The sequence below is a fragment of the Colias croceus genome, chromosome 8 (genome assembly GCF_905220415.1).
Source record: "Colias croceus chromosome 8, ilColCroc2.1".
Lineage (NCBI taxonomy): Eukaryota > Metazoa > Arthropoda > Insecta > Lepidoptera > Pieridae > Colias > Colias croceus.
The window spans coordinates 7681649-7699600 of NC_059544.1; the positions used below are offsets into that span (position 1 = coordinate 7681649).

Here is a 17952-nt window from a genome sequence, read left to right on the forward strand (position 1 = left end):
AAAAATTCTTTCGGTGTTGGATAGCCCATTTATCGAGGAAGGTTATAGGCTATATATCATCACGCTACGAACAACAGGGGTGGAGCAACGGGGGTGAAACCGCGCGGAGCAGCTAGTATCTATATAATTTTACTAATTCTACATTGTCATGTTATAACGGGTTGGAAACACTTGAGAAAGGAGTAATTTGTGGTGAAGAAGTTACCGTTCATCACAGGGTCAGAATTCGTGTATGTATTTTTTAAATATGTTATACTTAAATAATGCAGAATGAAATCTAGACAAACTGAATAAATTCAAATTAAAAAAAAAGTAAGATAAAAACTGTTTTATGAAAGACTTACTTAGGATTACTGCTGTGTGATTTAATATGATAAGGAATCTGGTAATTTAATGTTTTATGAATAAATAAGAAAACATTTACCTCTCAGTTACGCCATAAGCTCGAATAGTAGAAGCGCCCGTGATGCTCTCACCAAAGTGAGAGTAAATAGGCGACCGGGACACTGACTCCAGCCTCTTAAGTTGTCGCGACGAGGCCACGTAGAATCTTTGTATGATGTAGTATACAACTCCGATGGGCAAGATTATCGCCATGAATATCGGTGTCGAGTAACTGATTACGAACAGTGTTCCTAAAACCTGTATAAATTTAATTGTTGTAAAAACTATTGTCCAAGGAAAAACTAAACCCATACAATATGTAGAAAAAATCCACTCCGTTCCTTATAGCTTACTTTTTTATTATTCATCCACAAAATATAAACTTTATTTTGAGTCACCCTGTATTACATATAGCTTTTTTGTGTTGTGGTTCTGATGCAGATTTTTCTACATATTGTATCAATAAAGAAAATAAATAATTGAATTTTAATACATAATATAAGTTTTATGTTAGCAATTATGCAAACATTTAATATACTTTTCCAACCTATAAAGCACATTTAACATCGTAAATCACAAAATTGTATTTATGACTTATGGCACCTCTGTGATATAAAATAAATATGTTATATTGAAATAAATAAGTAAGTAACAATTAATATCTATATATGTAATTTGATATTGGTATTTAACCTTTTGAACGCCAATGACATCTATAGATGTCATGCGCAATCGTGCCCTGTGCGCCAACGACACCTATACATGCCAAGAAACAGATCATAGATAAATACAAAATAAACATATTAAACCTTTACTTTTACGTGTTTTATTTATACAGTTTATGAACTGAATCCCCAGTTATTAAATAATTGTACACAGTAAACAAAATTGCCAAGTAGTTATTCAAATATTTGATGACAAAAAATTACTTAATTAATGGCTAAAAAAGCATGTTCTCTCGCGCCAATGACATGTATACGTGCCTACTAGTGATGTAGTGTAATATTCAAGTAACTTCATTAAAATTTCAGCGAAATTACTCTAATTCGCTTAATTTTTGTAATAACTACAAAAAAAATATATAAGCTTAGTCACTGAGAAAAAAGGTAAATACTACATTCTTTGGTATAATACCATATTGTCTATATTGTGGATATTGTTGATTTGAATATTTTCCTTTTCGCCAATCATGCGCATCCCTAGCACAGTATCGATATGCAATCCCTTCTGCGCCATTGACATGAATAGATGTCGGACTGGTGACGTCGTAACCGCGTGCCGTGTTGTTAAGTGCGGAAAGTTGTAAAAATATTTTATCGAGTAGGTATCTACCAATATTATAATCAAATAAGTACAAGGCTATTAATGAGCATAATAATTATATAGATAGGTAGGTAAATACAAGGCTGTTAATGAACATAATGATTATATACAATTGTTGATTTTTTATTTTATCGTCACAAACACAATGTATGCGTTCTAGCATAATATTTATTGTCCATGTAATGATAAAAATTCGCTTAGGTCCAAAATGTATAAATATCTCTAAAAATCTGTAGGTACTTACCTATTTAGCAGTTTTCAAAATTTATTACCTAATAAGTCTAATCAGTGCCTTTATTAGAATATTCTTATGATACAAATTGTCGCTATGTCATATCAAAATATGGTAATTGACCTAAATAGGTACCTACATATTATAATTAGTATTTGTAATAACTCAAGTATTCAACTAAATGATTGGAAAATAAATATGTAGTTTTAATGCAATTCCCTTTATTTAAAGGTAATAGTTGTTTTGATATTTACAAATAAACACTCCACAATAATACCTATAGTTCATATAAACTTAATAAATAAACTCGATAAGTTATAATAATATACAGCTACACATCCCTAATCAGAAGCGAGAGATTATAAAAAAAAGGATGGTTGCCCGCGCCATTGGCATGTATACATGCCAATGGGGCGTAACTGATAGAGAATAGTGCTGTAACTTGCTGCAATTTTATATGTATTTTTGTATCTCAAAAGGTTGATTTTTTTTGTTGATAGTTGCTATAAATGTGGTCTTAAGTTTTTACAGTAGGAGATGAGGTTAAATAAATATTATTTTTGTGTTATAAGCTGTTCATTCAAATATTCAGACGTGAATTATTATGTTGTCCTTGTGTTTATCGATAACATTTTGGACTCCCTACTATTTTCAAGGTTATCTCATTGAATTTGTGGCTTGGCGTGGAGGGCACGGCGATGCGTTTTTGCTCTGGCGGTCAAAAGGTTAACTGGGGTATATAAACCATGATAATATGATTTATGAAATGATATAAATATGACCACACATAAAAAAAACATCCCCTAGTAACTTCATTCCTAATTCGTGGTTTGGGATCAGTTTATATCGACAAATTCCCTAGTTAGGAATAGTGATAATGGAACAGATAATTTTCGTAAGCACAAATAAACATACAAATAAATCATTGCGGATGCGAAGTGTGCGAGGGCGAACAATATAACATAAATAAAACTTTCGATATCCTTGTAACCAAAAAAAGTATGAAAATGTCCCTCAAATGTGGTATTCGAAAACCTATGACAAAGAACGATTCCACAAAATGTATAAAATGAGTAAAACTCAAACACAGCGCAAAACGAAATCAAACCCAAAAAAAAACAACCGACATACCGGTTATCACTTGGCAAATCAAAGACCGTACTTTTTACAGGACATTTTAAGCAATTTTATTAAGAAATGGGAAACATTGTTTGACCACTTATAAAGTGATTCAAAGGCGTATTAATATTTAATATCTACTATATTAACGTCTTGGATGTGCCAATTGAAACTACCTTTCAAACGAGTAAAACCATAAGCAATGATCCAACTTTACCTCAAATGTGCAATACATCACGTCGGAGAGTTGCGAGGGTAGCGAGGTGTCCACGACATCTACGTCTTTAGAGAATCTAGACAGAATCCGACCGAGAGGCGTTACTTCGAAGGTTTGCAAAGGGGCCTTTAATATATTCCTTAACAAAAGCTCGTGCAAGACCTTTGCCGCCCGCCAACACGCCAAATATGGCATTAAATCCGCGAAAATAGACGATATAGCTGCAAAAACGTCCACGTTTATTTAATCCGCTATTTAAGAACGTTAACACCTTCTAATGAATACATTTTTTACGACCTATCTATTTTATTTACAGAATAAACCAAAACATGAGGAACGATTGCAGCACTACATGATTCTAAGGCCACTATTGTGCAAATCTAATGGAATTCTATTGATTCGTGTATTTTTAAAAACGCATGCTCTACATATATTATTAGCATCTAGAAGCAAAAATCGCATAGTTTAAAACAGTTGCAAAAGGTACAAAGATATGAAATGTCAGTGTTAGTTACTACAATCTACCTATTAGGAGAAAATACTAAGTTTTTTTTATAAACTGATCCCAAGAATGGTAGTCCCGGCTGAAATTGACATTCCGTACAAGATGAAAAAATATTAAACTGCCTAGAAATTTAACCCCTCATATGATTGAACTAAGAAGCCTCAAAATAGTTCAACGAATTAAAACTTTGTGCCATTTATGTGTAGAAAAAAAAACGAAAAATAAGAACATGCGGCATTAATTTCTAACAGATTATAAAATGAAAAATTTCACAACGGATATGCGGTTTATGCATTTTTATCTTGATAATGATGTAACGGTACGTATTAAATAAGTAAATCCTGCTATTTCAGATTTTTTTGAAGTGAAACATCTTTAGGTGCGTATCTTTGAATCTTGCTATAGAAGTTTCACTTCGGACACGTGCTCGGGCACATACGCCCTTTTTTAATTTAGAACTCCGAAAATGCATAAACCGCTGGGCCGTCACGTCAGTGGGGGGTGTGTCGCGTACCGCGAAGAAGCAGGCGGTCCAGCCGCGCAGCGTCATGGGCAGCACGTTGTCGAGCACGTCCACGTCCTTGCTGAAGCGGTTGAGCAGGCGGCCCGTGGGCGTGCAGTCGAAGAAGCCGATGGAGGGCGCGCGCAGCACGCCGGCCAGCAGCTGCGCGTGCAGCGCGCGCGCCGCCACCAGCGTGCCCAGGTACAGCGCCAGCGACGACACCGACACCGACACCACTGCGCCCAGCCACACGCGCTCTCACACTGCCCGTGCCCGCACACTGTGTGCACTATGCGTTACGTGCACACGGTGTAGCGGACGGGTGCGTGCATGTATGTGGTGTGTTTGTGTGCGTACTGCGTGCGTTGCACGCGGTGTTAAGGATGGTTACGTGTTTGTGTGCGTATGTGTTATGCACGATATTATCACGGGATTGTGTTTGTATGTGCAATGTAAACGAGTGTGTTAATAAAGACAAATGATTATTTGTTCTTTTTGTGTTGTATATATGTTTTTCGACACAAGTAAAGTTTTGAATTGCATTTTAAGTTATTGATACAGAAGTATGTATAATGTAAAGTGTCAATGTAGAATTTATGGCTAATGTGAATACAATTGAGTTGAATTTTGTTATATTATACAATTACAGTTTAAATGCATACGCAGTTGTATACTCAATGTCTTTCCAATTACTTTATTAGGAAAATTAATTTTACAAAGTTTTTAGATTCTTCCAAGGATTCGATATAATTATTAACTTCAATATCAGTTTAAAACTAATAGTAATATTATTTATTAAAAAATTATTGAATATTTAAAAAATAAGAAAATAACATGCAAATTAAAGATAGAGAAAAATCAAATTCAATCTTATTTTATTCCCATGCATAAAACGACTTTAAAATTGTTAACCATGCAATGATTGGCACGTTGGCGAAATTATCAAACAATTCAATGAAGATAATTACATACTAGAAAAGATGAAATTACATATAAAATAGGTGTAAACAATGTATTCATTATTTTTATAATATATCAATTATTATCAATGTACCTTTTCCGTTAGTATATGTATTTTTTCGTGCTATTATTAAAAAGCATTTAAATCATTTAAACATCTTATAGAAAGTTTCCAAGTGTTGAAGACGTTTTTTTTAAAAGGCCCGAACCTTATTGTTTTACCCGAAAAATTTAATAAAACCAGATATCGTATATAATTTCGAAGCTGTTATTTTTTCTTTTCAGCTTACATAAAAATGTTACAAAAATTACTATAACTTCAATATTTCCACAACACTTGAAAACTTTCACCCTCCACCAAACAACATCATTATTAGCCCATCACAAAGTGACTTACCTTGTCCGATACCGAGGCCGCCGTACACACCGAGGTACATGTCTCGTGTGCTTTTATTTACCGTTCCGTTCACCAACTTTAAAATGAGTAATAAACAATTTAGTTAAACTTATATAACATTGAGTAACAACTTAAAAATATTACTTACTAGAGGTCCGCCCCGGCTTCGCCCGTGGTACATATTTCGCAATAAAAGTTAGCCTATGTCCTTTCTCGGGTATCAAAATATCTCCATACCAAATTTCATGCAAATTGGTTCAGTAGTTTAGGCGTGATTGAGTAACAGACAGACAGACAGAGTTACTTTCGCATTTATAATGTATTAGTATGGATTACACCAATATCACGTATTCTTCTTATCCTTCTTGAATAGATTTGGTAAAAATTTTTTTCATACGTCACTTATTGTAATTTATCCTTATAAGTTTAATTAAAAAAAAAATTGATAATGTATTCGAATTTAACTTTCCCATATTATCAGGATAGAATATTTCATATATAATAAATTTATTTATATATACTTCACGGTGATATTTTAAGAGCATTTAACCCTTCATACATCTCGTCAAATAACTGTTTAAGCCATTGAGCCCCAAGCGGCTCGATCGGTCCCAGACACAATAGATTTTCTATTGTGTCTGTGGTTCCGGGGCCTGAGTTACTACAGCAAGATATAAAAAAAAAAAGGATTAAAAGAAAAACATACCATATTATCATCATTGGACCACTTGGCGAGCCAGTAGTTGGAGCCGACCTGGAACAGCTGCAGCACGAGGTTCATCACGATCGTGACCACCGACGCGAACACGCCCACGCTCGTCAGGTAGTGCTTGTATACCGCCCATTTCACCTGCAACGGGTAATACGAGTATTATATAGACGCTTCGTCACGAAGTTTTTTTTTTTTTTTAATGCTAATTTAGGTTTTTGCGAATAATAATCTTTATTTATTAACTTTTAAAAATGTGTGTGATTAAATACTCTTGTATCGTCTTGTCATTATTATATTCAAAAGAAAAACAGTAATACTTTGTCACTGACATTATGACTTATGAGTTTACATCATACATACGTCGTATTACATACGTAATACATATACCATACTTTGCGTTTTAAATGCATAATTTATTAATCTGCTTCCTAAAGGACAGTTGATTAATAGGTATTTTATGGTGTATGAAACTAGACAATATCCTCTCTATACTGTATGATATACTTACACTGCCAGTTTCCGCCTTTTCTGCTTCGATAAGTTTATTCTTTTCCTTCAAATCGTTAGGCGTAGCGCCTTCTGGAGTGCGTCTCTTGACACTACCACTTCTGTCTCCTAGATAAGAAATAGATAAATTTAGACAATAATTAGGATGTATACGAAAAATCTTTTAAAAATTGCAGCAAATTTGTCATATTTGGTGAAATTGTTTGAAGGTGAACATATAACGTCATCAGACGAAAATTACAATATTAATTACACTTGTGTATTGATTATCCAATTGTCTGCTTTAATTGGCTTCTGATAGATTAAAATTGAAATTGCTTCATTTAAAATTGTTGTTTTTAAATACATTAAATGCAATTTATATTATTCAGATTTCTCAAAAAAATAAAATAATACTAAAAATTCATACCCGCAGCAGGTAATTCCGATTCAGATGTGCTTTCGGAGAGCGAACGGGCTCGCTGCAATTTATTTTGGAACTCGGAACCCAACTTACTTTCCAAGTCTTGTTTGATTTCATCCAATTCTGTAACAAAAACAAATTTATTTTATGTACTTTTACGGAGCTAAAAAAGTAACTTTTATTAGTTTATTCGTTCTTAAAAACTCGCAAAATAAATGGTATGGGTTAATTCCTTCATTCAATTTAGAATACACATTTTTTAAGTCCATAAAAGCAAAACTAACATTCCAGTATACATATTTTCAAAAAGAACATAAATTTTATCTTTTCCCTACCAACTAACAAAGACATCAATTTAAACTACATCTCAACAAACCTTCAGGCGAAGTCCGTTCAGCGTCGCTCAAGTGGTGCAAAAGGAACTCAGCGAAGGCCCCCTTCTTCTCCAGCAACTGCTGGTATGTGCCCACTTCGGATATCTCACCATCGCGCAGTACTAATACCAAGTCCGTTTGAGCCAGGTACGATACATTGTGCGTGACCCATACGCGAGTTTTGTCTTTTAGTAGACCAGATGGACCGATGACCTGTGAAGGAATAAAAAATTATGTTTGATTCTGATATATGCTTAGTGTGGTGGATAATATACTTAAGCTTTATTACTATGTATTGCATGTTGTTTTATAGCATCTTCCATAACGTCACATGATTACAGAGGGTGTCCAAATTTGGAAAAATTATCATTGCATATTTATGAAGGATTAAGAAATCATTTCGTATGTACATAAATCTTACAAAAAACGTAGCTTAGCACAGAATCATCGTCTTAATATTCGAATCTTTTAAAACTTGCTACAATACATTTTAAACTGTATTCCCATTGGGTTCTTTCTAGCATTTACCTACTTACTTCATTTAGAAAATGGTTGCATGTTTGCATTTTATACATAAATGCTTGTTTCGTTGTTGTTTCATTTCTAAGTTAATTGTTTTATTACATGATAAAATTGCTACAGTGTATTGTCCTATTTCCAATGTTATGACACATTTTACCTTTGCATTAAATTTATGTTACATTGTATGCTCAGTTATAGAACAATAATTATGTTTCTATTATATTCCGAGAATTCATGAATTCATGAATTGAATTCATTAATGCATTTTCATGTTTTGTCCTACACTATATAAATGCGAAAGTTTGTGAGGATGTGTGTGTGCGTGTTTGTTACTCTTTCACGCAAATACTACTGAACCAATTACAATGAAATTTAGCACACATATAGAGGGTAACTTGGATTAACACATAGGATAGGTTTTAACCCGGAAATCCCACGGGAACGGGAACTATGCGAGTTTTTCTTTGAAAACGCGGGCGAAGCCGCGGGTGGAAATCTAGTTATCACATAATACGTTGATAGATTTAATTGAGGTACATGCACTACATTTTGAACTATTTCATGTTATAATTATTGCTCGCCAATATATTGCTGTATCATGTTTATTTTGATTATCGTAACACGAACTTAATTACTTTGTTATCGAAATGAGTGCGTCGAAAGTGACATATCTATTATCTATTTATCGATACATTTCCGTATATTAAAGCACGTTCGGTTATTAAACGTTATCTTATCCAAAGCAATTCTTCATCAAAGTTTATAATTATATGATATGATTCATGACCATGCCGCATTTTGATTTTAATAAATATCTTTCTTGATAAAGATAATAAATAATCAATATTGTGTAATTTTCAATACATAATTTCGTAACAATATTTATCGAGAGTTAAAAATAATATTTTAGCCTTAATTATTAAAAGTGATGGCGCTAGATGATCTATCATTTTTCCATACTGCACATCACACTGCTTTGATACATCATGGTACGGGCGCAGGTCTTATTAAAATTGACCAAAGACCTTTTTTTTATACATTTTCTTTGCTCTTACCTTATCGAATATATGTTTGCCAACATGCGAGTCCACGGCACTGAGCGGATCGTCGAGGAAGTAATTATCCGCGTCATAGTACACTGCGCGAGCGAGAGATACACGCTGTTTTTGACCACCCGACAAGTTTATTCCTAAAAGACAAGAATTAATTTAATATCATGATATCCGACAAATGTAACCTATAACCTAATTTAAGAGTATAAAAATAATAGTTTACAATCTATTATTAGATCTTCCAATTGTATAGGCAAAGTTCGACTTTTCCGAAAAGTACTAGTACGCAAGAGCAGAACTAATTTTTTTAGATAAAAAATTAGAGGTTGCATGGATTTTTATTGAATAATAAAACAAAGTGTTATAAAATGTGCTGGTCTATTAGTGTTTTAAGAACAAGTCATTCTTGTATTACGCTTTTTTCTTCAAGTCATAATTATTGAGTAATTACACGTGACTAAACATGACTATACGAACAAATCAAATATTCATATTATGCATATTATCATCATCTAAGATAGGTTATCACAATATGACATGTATCTACCGTATATTGGTTTGATTAACCCCACATGAATTACACGAAATGTTGCAATAGCTTATACTATACGTTTTGTGTTTATCAAATTCAGTTTAGATATCGCAAGTATTTTTCGACTTTGCAATACCTATCTCTAGTTTATATTATCATAAGCAAAGTGGAAAAAACCACAATTTCGTATTTTTTTATTAATAAATTATAAAAAAATAGCGCGTGTGCCGAGCACGCGTGTCAGAAGTGAAATTTCTTTGGCAAAATTCAAAGATCTCAAAATCATCGCATTACTTCATGACAATATGACGGTATTGCCATGACATGAAATTTTTCTCTCAACGCGAGGAAAGAAGTTTCACTTATAAACAATATTTTTTACCTTTTTCACCGATTTCCGTTTGATCACCGCCAGGTAGCACATCGAAGTCAGGTTTCAGAGCGCACATGTTAATAACATTGTTGTATTTGCTTTTATCCAGTGGCTTGCCGAACAAAATATTGTCTTGTAGTGTTGCATTTTGAATCCATGCCTGTTGAGATACATATGCAGACGTACCTAAAAATAAGTGTTAAAATGGTATATTTTATGTAAAATACCAAAATTGATTTGAAAGAAACAAGGAAACAGAATTAACACAACAAAGGAGAATGCCCATGAAAGTATGGACCACAGTATAGTGTTGCGTCAATGCCAGAGTGGTTTTGGGGGGTTCTTCGATATTCAAAAGATTTTTACCAATACATTTTTTTGTGATAAAAACAGGGGTTTTCAAGATATTGAGAAAAATGTGAATTAACCTCAAAACTTAAATAAACCCGATTTAGTTAGGTTTATGTGTGATTTAGGTAGTATTTTACTGTCTGAAAGCTATTTTTCGTTTAACATAATATTTAATCTATGCGTAGAGCTTATGCTTTCAGACAAAGTCTATCTGTTCATCGGCTAGTGTAGGTAGGCACCAGAAATCTTCCGGGACGGATTTCAAGAAAACCTAAATATATAATATTGAAAAAATGCCAATAGAGTTTTTATTCGGTTTGCATATTGTTGTTGTTGTTTGAATCATTTTTTCACTAAATATTCGAAGAAAGAAACAAATAAGAAATAACTGGTTACCTTCCAAGCTATCTTACAAGCTATGTCATAATAATATTTTCTTATATATATTTATATTATTTTACTTCACTATATAATATGTTAAAACAACCTACAGTGTATTTAAAACAATACCTTACAGAGTGATTTTATGTTAATTGATTTTTTGTAATTCAATGAAAATAATATTAGCTATTTACCATAGTAAATATTGTCATAATAGTTACCGCTTGGTTACCGTGGTAACCAGTAATGGATACTAAATCTATGGTAACGGATCTAAACAATTACATGTCTTATTAGATTTTACAAAACATTCCCTGGTCAAAATATATTTTCCGATAGTAAGAAGGCCTCTAAATTGCCGAGATTTTTTTAATAGTATTTTTATCTTGATGCATGAGAAAAAACCTGTAGAAAAAATGTACCTAAACGGTAATGGACACTAAATCTATAATAACGGATCTAAACAATTACATGTCTTATTAGATTTTACAAAACATTCCCTGTTCAAAATATATTTTCCGATGGTAAGAAGGCCTCTAAATTGCCGAGATTTTTTTAAATATATTGTTGTCTTGATGCATGAGAAAAACCAGTACCAAAAATGGGCATTCTCCTTTATATCAATCTTAATTGTATTATACTATGAATAAACAACTTTAAAAATACAAGACATACTTTGTTATCTTATCAAAAAATGAGCCTTAGCAATGTTATTTCCTCCTATTTTACTTACCATTAGTATTAACCCGTCCAGAGATCTTATTCATTTCCCCGAGTAGAGCGGCTAGAAGGGAACTCTTGCCTGAACCGACCGCACCTACCACGGCCACTAAGTGACCACGTGGCACTTGCAAGTTGATGTTCTTCAGTATCGGCTCCGAGGCGTCACCCCATGAGAAGTGACCGTTCTCGATTGATAGGGGGTTAGCTGGAAAATGTATTTCGCTATTTAATAGGGCTATACTGGCCGTTTATCCGTTGTAAATTAAAAAGTGTGTGTTATTCGGAAATGACGTATAGTCTTTATAAAGTAATTTAAAAATCCACTCAATCGTGGCTTTTGAGTTTTACAAACATAGAATTGAGTCTTTATATTACCTACTGTATAGTACGCTACATACATTTCAATGTTCTAATAAAATTTCATTTATGGTCATTGAGTCAATTTTGGCCTTATTATCAATTACATTTTAATGAAAATAGACTTATTATACAAATGATGAGGATGAGTATTTTATACTTAACTGAGGATTCTCTCTCGATTTGGGCATACATAAATACAGTCAATCACACAATACACTACAAAGTACATATTTAAATGGTAATTAGTCTACAATCAGTCATTCCGCCCCCTTTTGTTTGCACGCGGTTTACCTCTACACAGTTTCATATCTCAGTAAATTTATAATAAGTAGGGAATGGAGTATTATTATAACTAAGATATGGAAACTCTTCCAAGTGTGTACCTATATTGCATAATATTTACTGTAATACTATTGAGGACAAAGCAAGTACAGGATTGTTCACACAGATTATATACTTAGTCGACATAATGACGTATTTATTTTATATAATTCTTATTATGTATAATTCTGTAGCGTCTCATATATAAAAAAAAAGGTAATCAAAACCAACATGACTTGTAAAAAATACTTACGGTCCTTTGGATCGTGTTCCACTGACTCAATGTCTAATTCTTCGCAATTCATAAATTTATTCAATCTTTTCATACCGACAGCCGTCTACAAAACAACACTGTATTATAATAACCATTCCATTGATAATAAAGAAAAAGATAATTCCAAGACTCATGCTGTTAGTGAGGAAATTCAAACCACCTTTGTGTTAAGAGAACTTAAGGTCTAACGATTCATGAAAGTGATCTAAAGAATATTTCAACTTACTTGCACTACATTCGATATTACGTTAGGCAGCATGGATAGCGGAAAACGCAATATGTTGAAAAGTGATAGAGCAACAAAAGCTCTTTTAGAGTCCAGTACTTCTGTGTCGTTTACCAGAACAAAGCACCCGAATGACATCAGTGATACCTGAGGCACCACAACCAGTTAATATTATAGCTTACAATTACGTTAGGTATGTACTGCTATTAAATCTATGTTAAAGTTTATCGAGAACAAAATAAATGTCACATACTGGCGTCTATTTCGTATGAAATCATAAACAGAGGCCAGTATATATTTTATGGGATATAAAATTTAATAGCAATTTAAAGAAAATGCTAAATCATTATTATGCTAACGCATGGATTTTTTGTACCATCGTGACCATATACCTATGATGTGTTAAGGAGTTTACGTTGTATCTATATAATAAAGAAGGAATGACTTATAGCTCATAGAGGCTTTGATGATCATGCTATATTTTCTGTTTTTTCATAATATACATAATATATGAGCAGCTTACAATATTCATTTTATATTAGCTTCATTTTTTTTATATACGCGATAGCTGACCTTGGATGATATCTATGATAACGTTAAAACTGATAGTATACAGATATTAACTTAGAAAGAGATCGATACATCGCAAACATTGGTTTTAAAAATGTTCGTGTTAGCATGCACGTGAGAAATACCACAGCCTGACAGCCTCAGCGCATCAGATAACTTTGTGGATTTATACCTCGATCACTGATACCACGATGAGAGGTAGCAAGCCTAGTGGCAAGTTCATTGTGTAAAATAGGGACATCGATACGAATACCCTGACGGGTGTCAAAATATGGTTGTCGGGGTCGGTAATCACATATGTGAAGAAAGTTAAGAAGGTCACCTTAAAGAGAAACAATTTGGATTAGGTAATAACAATTTTAAAGCCAATCGATAACGAACATAAATGCATTCGCTTCATACAGTACCGTCGAATGATGCACTCATTGATAGGAGTCCTATTATACGAGTGGACGAGGCGGATGGCCATGATACTTAGATCAACAATGGCCAACACAATAGTAAGGTTCAACAATGTTGAAAATTCTGTAATTTCTGCTGTATTCAACTCGGCAAACCTTGACAAAATCAAGATTCTAACAATTGTATAGTCGAATTAACCAAATCGTGTGTCTTTTAACTTACAGTACATCGAAAATACCAGTAAGTTATAGTCATATTTGTCACTTTCACTTATTGTAAAAAGAGATAACGATTGGATGTTCACATAGATAAAATACACCAGATAACGAGCATTACCTTAGTATCTCTAAATACATGATTCACGTCATTTCGTACTTTCCCAGTTGATAAGTTTATTAAAAAGTCATACTTCGATTAATGCGTTCATCTTCATCGGCGAATACTACTCCATTGTTTGGACACCGTATCCTCTTTGTACGGAACAATAAGTTTTTAAGAGAAGATGATTTTATTATTATAAAGCATATAACATATATGTAAATAACAAAATATTGCCATCATTTTATAAAACTTGGGACGATATTCGATAAGCAGATGTTATTTATCTGGTTTCCTTGCTAAACAACTACATATTATACTCAAAAGCTTTAGTTACTCCAAAAACATCAACTTTTTGTTTAGATTCTATGATATTTTTTCAAATATGACCCACTTTACGATGCTCGATTCATCATATCAGATCTCTAGATTGATAACTCCGTGCGTCCCTAATGAATTGTATTCAACTTCAATACAAACGTAGGTCAATAGCATGTTATCGTTTAAACTTGTTCATGTCATATTAGTGTAAATAAATGTTGATAATTATTACTTATCGACAGCTTATACAGTTATACACAGATTTATTGATAGCGATTATATACCAATAAACATTTTTATCACGCGGATTACGCGTTTGTATCATTTACGCTAGTATCTCTAATGTTTTCAAAAAAATGTTCCTTTAACAGATGAACCTGGAGCAGCTCGATTATTCGCTCGCTTATTCTTAACGAGAATAAGGGCATCGTCAGTTTAGAAAAAATACCACAATTTCAGGAAGCCATATTAGGTGACGATACAAAAGGTTTTCCTCGATACGGCTTTCCCCGAAATTACAAAAGTAATTGTAATTTCGTTACATAATATACCTGGTATTCAAGAGTTGTTTTATAAGATATTTTTACTTTAAACGTGGTTTTTTCTCATGACAATAAAGATGATCTAACGCGTAGATCAATAACAATCACTTACCAGGAAAGGTGCACAAGACCATATAAAGGAGGTAGCGGAATTTAGATAAGCCGTTTGTTTTAAAACGTTCATTTCCTTGTTTCTTATTTTGAGAATTTGTTCTTCAAAGCTGGGTTCCCAAGCGTACATTTTTAAAACCTGTAAAAAAAAGAAGGTAAAATTTCTGTTGTTTGTTTAGAACGGTATTCTTTAAGTTTCTTACAAGTACGATTTTTGATCTGATAAAGATCTTTCGGCATCAGAAGTATGTGTTGGCGTTAAAATTAGTAAGATACTTTTGGTAGACTTCAGGGAAAGAATAAAATGTTCTAGCCTTCAAGGCTTAAATTTCAGTAAGATTAGTGAAGCTGATGGTTCTGCTAAATTGCACATTTTAGACTTCGAACTCGACACTAGTAACGTTTTAATTTATTCATAAATGGACACTAATTTGCTCGTCTCCTTTAAAACTTGTTATTTAAAAATATCAACGTGGGAAAGGATGAGACGAGGATAAATAGCTTATACGTAAACATATTTAAAGATGCTATAGATAATCTATAATATAAAAATGAATCCCAAAATGTGTTGGTAAGCGCATAACTTGACAATGGCTGAAACGATTTCATTAATTCTTTTTTTATTATATTCCTTGAAGTACGAGGATGGTTCTTATGTAGAGAAAACGTAAATATGTACCACGGGCGAAGCCGGGGCGGACCGCTAGTGATTGAATATAAAAGTACACGAAAAAAATAATAAGAAAAATTATCCGCTATGCAGCTTAGAAACACCTTAAGTAAAATAAGATTCCCTGATAGCATCAATAAATCACTATTCCATATTCGTAAGCTCTCAATAACTCTTTCGTAAGAGTTTCAAGCGGCCACAAAGGCATTGTATGATAAACGATGCGTGTATTGAATCAACTTTTATGTAATATTTGTTGTTTACCAACTGCCGGCTTGTATCGTAGCGGCGGGAAAAGGAGTTTGTATGGGCTTTTATAACCCGGGAAAACATTTGCATAAAACAAAAATAACTATAGATAATATTATAAAACAACCTAAAAGAACCTAAAGTTATCTGTAGTGCAAATGATCATCGACTTGTGAATGTATAGTAAAATTTATATTGACCTTTAAGTGTTATAGTAAAAATTGCACGTGTTAAAATAGAAATATGATTTAAGAATTTTTCCAAATACAGATTCGCTACAACTTTAGCAGAATATTATTATAATTTTAACATTTTTTTTATAAACATTTGAACTTTATAACACGAATAAAATGTCTGTTTAAATTTCGATACCATATAAATAAAAATGTTATGTATAACTTCAAAAAATATATGAAGTCATTAGTAAAATAATTTTTCTGGTACATTTATAAGAGTTAGAGAATAAAATATATAAGGTTGAAATGTAAATTAATAATTGTTACGTGTTACATGCGGAAACAACTCGATATTTGTCAATGTAAGTAAAGTAAACGGTCGAACCTAGTTGTTTTACTGATTTAGCACGCTAGAATACCTCACGATAAGATATCGATGTATCTTTAGAGATAAGGCACAATGGCCTTAGTTTTATTTGAACAAAAACCTTTATATATTTAGAGGCGTATCTAATTTATTTAAATTATCACATTAAATTATGTTAACTAAAAATCTAATGTATGTAGGTACTTAAATTTAATAAAAGCAAGACTATATTGTTGTTAGTTGTATATTGTTCAAATTAATGAAATAAATACTTATGACATAAATGTAATGTTTGTGACCGTCCGCGTCGTGTCTCTATCATTTGTCACCTATAGTTACCGATATGATCAATGCATTCAAACAATATCGACAAAATATTATTTGCATAATTGTGCCAATTCAAAAATATGTTACGAGATTGATATACTAGTAACGAGACAAACTGAAAAACCTACTTATATATACATACACATCAAAATTTTAAAAGCTTGGTCATTAAAACCTTACCTTAATCCCATTAAGCACTTCATTCATCAGTTTAACCCTCTCGTCCTTGTACTTCATCTGCCTTATTTGCAGCGTCTTAACCCTGCTGGCTATGAGCCCGTTGACCGGTATGAGTACTATCATGACCGCCAAACCCGCGAGCACTGATGGGCCCAGAATACCCCATAGGAAGTATAGTGCAAGTGCTATTTGTAGAGGTGCCGACCATACCATGTTCAGGTATGCTGTTAACTCTAGAAATCTACAATTTTTTTTTTGTTAAGTCAGTTGTTGCCATACATCCTTTATGTATGGAAATTTTATATTTAGAGAAATCTCATATCTGTTTCAACAAATTGAAATAATAGTAAAATAAATGTAAGTATTTTAAAATTGCATGCCATGGCAAAACATTTTTTTCATAATTGTTGTGAAACAATTGTAGGGTAGAGGTAATAAATGTATACTGTAAGTCATGTTTATTTAAAGTTAAACAATTTCTTGCCATGTAAAATAAATATTTAGTCATTGCAAACTTTTCAGTAATGTTGCACAATATAACGAAATTATTTTTAGCTATGGCAATTGATTTAATCTACAATGACTTGCAAAATTGTTAGTTTCGAAAATACTCGAACTACTACCTAATATTATTATTTAACTGTCGCTGATAAGATATATTATTATGTTATTTACCTTTGCGCATCAACCGACATAAGATTCACAATCTCGCCCACCGTCGACTCTTTCCTCGCTGCATTTGAGATTCGAAGCGATTTTCGGTATATGGCACTCGTCAAAGCGGTCCTTATTTTCATACCGACTAAGTACATTCTCGTAAAATAATGACCTAATAGCATCGTTTGTGCGGTCGCACATGTTAACAACCCAAAGGCGTATAGATAGCCTTTCCATACCGGTTCCTTACTCTCCACGAATCCTATTAAAAGTCTGCAAATTTAATCAAATGTAAATATTATGTATCGTGAT

The 17952-nt window shown here is 32.8% G+C and overlaps 1 protein-coding gene across 4 annotated transcripts in view; it reads right to left on the bottom strand.

Annotated features, from left to right (window-relative positions):
- LOC123693863 (multidrug resistance-associated protein 1) overlaps positions 1-17952 on the bottom strand; it is a 39724-nt gene that overhangs the window by 12430 nt on the left and 9342 nt on the right. The window contains exons 6-20 of one of the 4 annotated variants that reach the window (XM_045639123.1): positions 17659-17913; positions 16984-17224; positions 15016-15153; positions 12751-12897; positions 12504-12588; positions 11580-11774; positions 10124-10300; positions 9213-9346; positions 7638-7848; positions 7268-7384; positions 6860-6966; positions 6346-6489; positions 5640-5715; positions 3276-3496; positions 425-642 (exon numbers count right to left, since the gene is read on the bottom strand). In XM_045639123.1, the coding sequence (XP_045495079.1) occupies positions 425-642; positions 3276-3496; positions 5640-5715; positions 6346-6489; positions 6860-6966; positions 7268-7384; positions 7638-7848; positions 9213-9346; positions 10124-10300; positions 11580-11774; positions 12504-12588; positions 12751-12897; positions 15016-15153; positions 16984-17224; positions 17659-17913 (2466 nt within the window). Of the gene's footprint in view, positions 1-424; positions 643-3275; positions 3497-4294; positions 4519-5639; positions 5716-6345; positions 6490-6859; positions 6967-7267; positions 7385-7637; positions 7849-9212; positions 9347-10123; positions 10301-11579; positions 11775-12503; positions 12589-12750; positions 12898-13492; positions 13643-15015; positions 15154-16983; positions 17225-17658; positions 17914-17952 lie in introns of all 4 variants that reach the window. The other 3 variants (XM_045639121.1, XM_045639122.1, XM_045639120.1) reach the window with 3 other exon arrangements.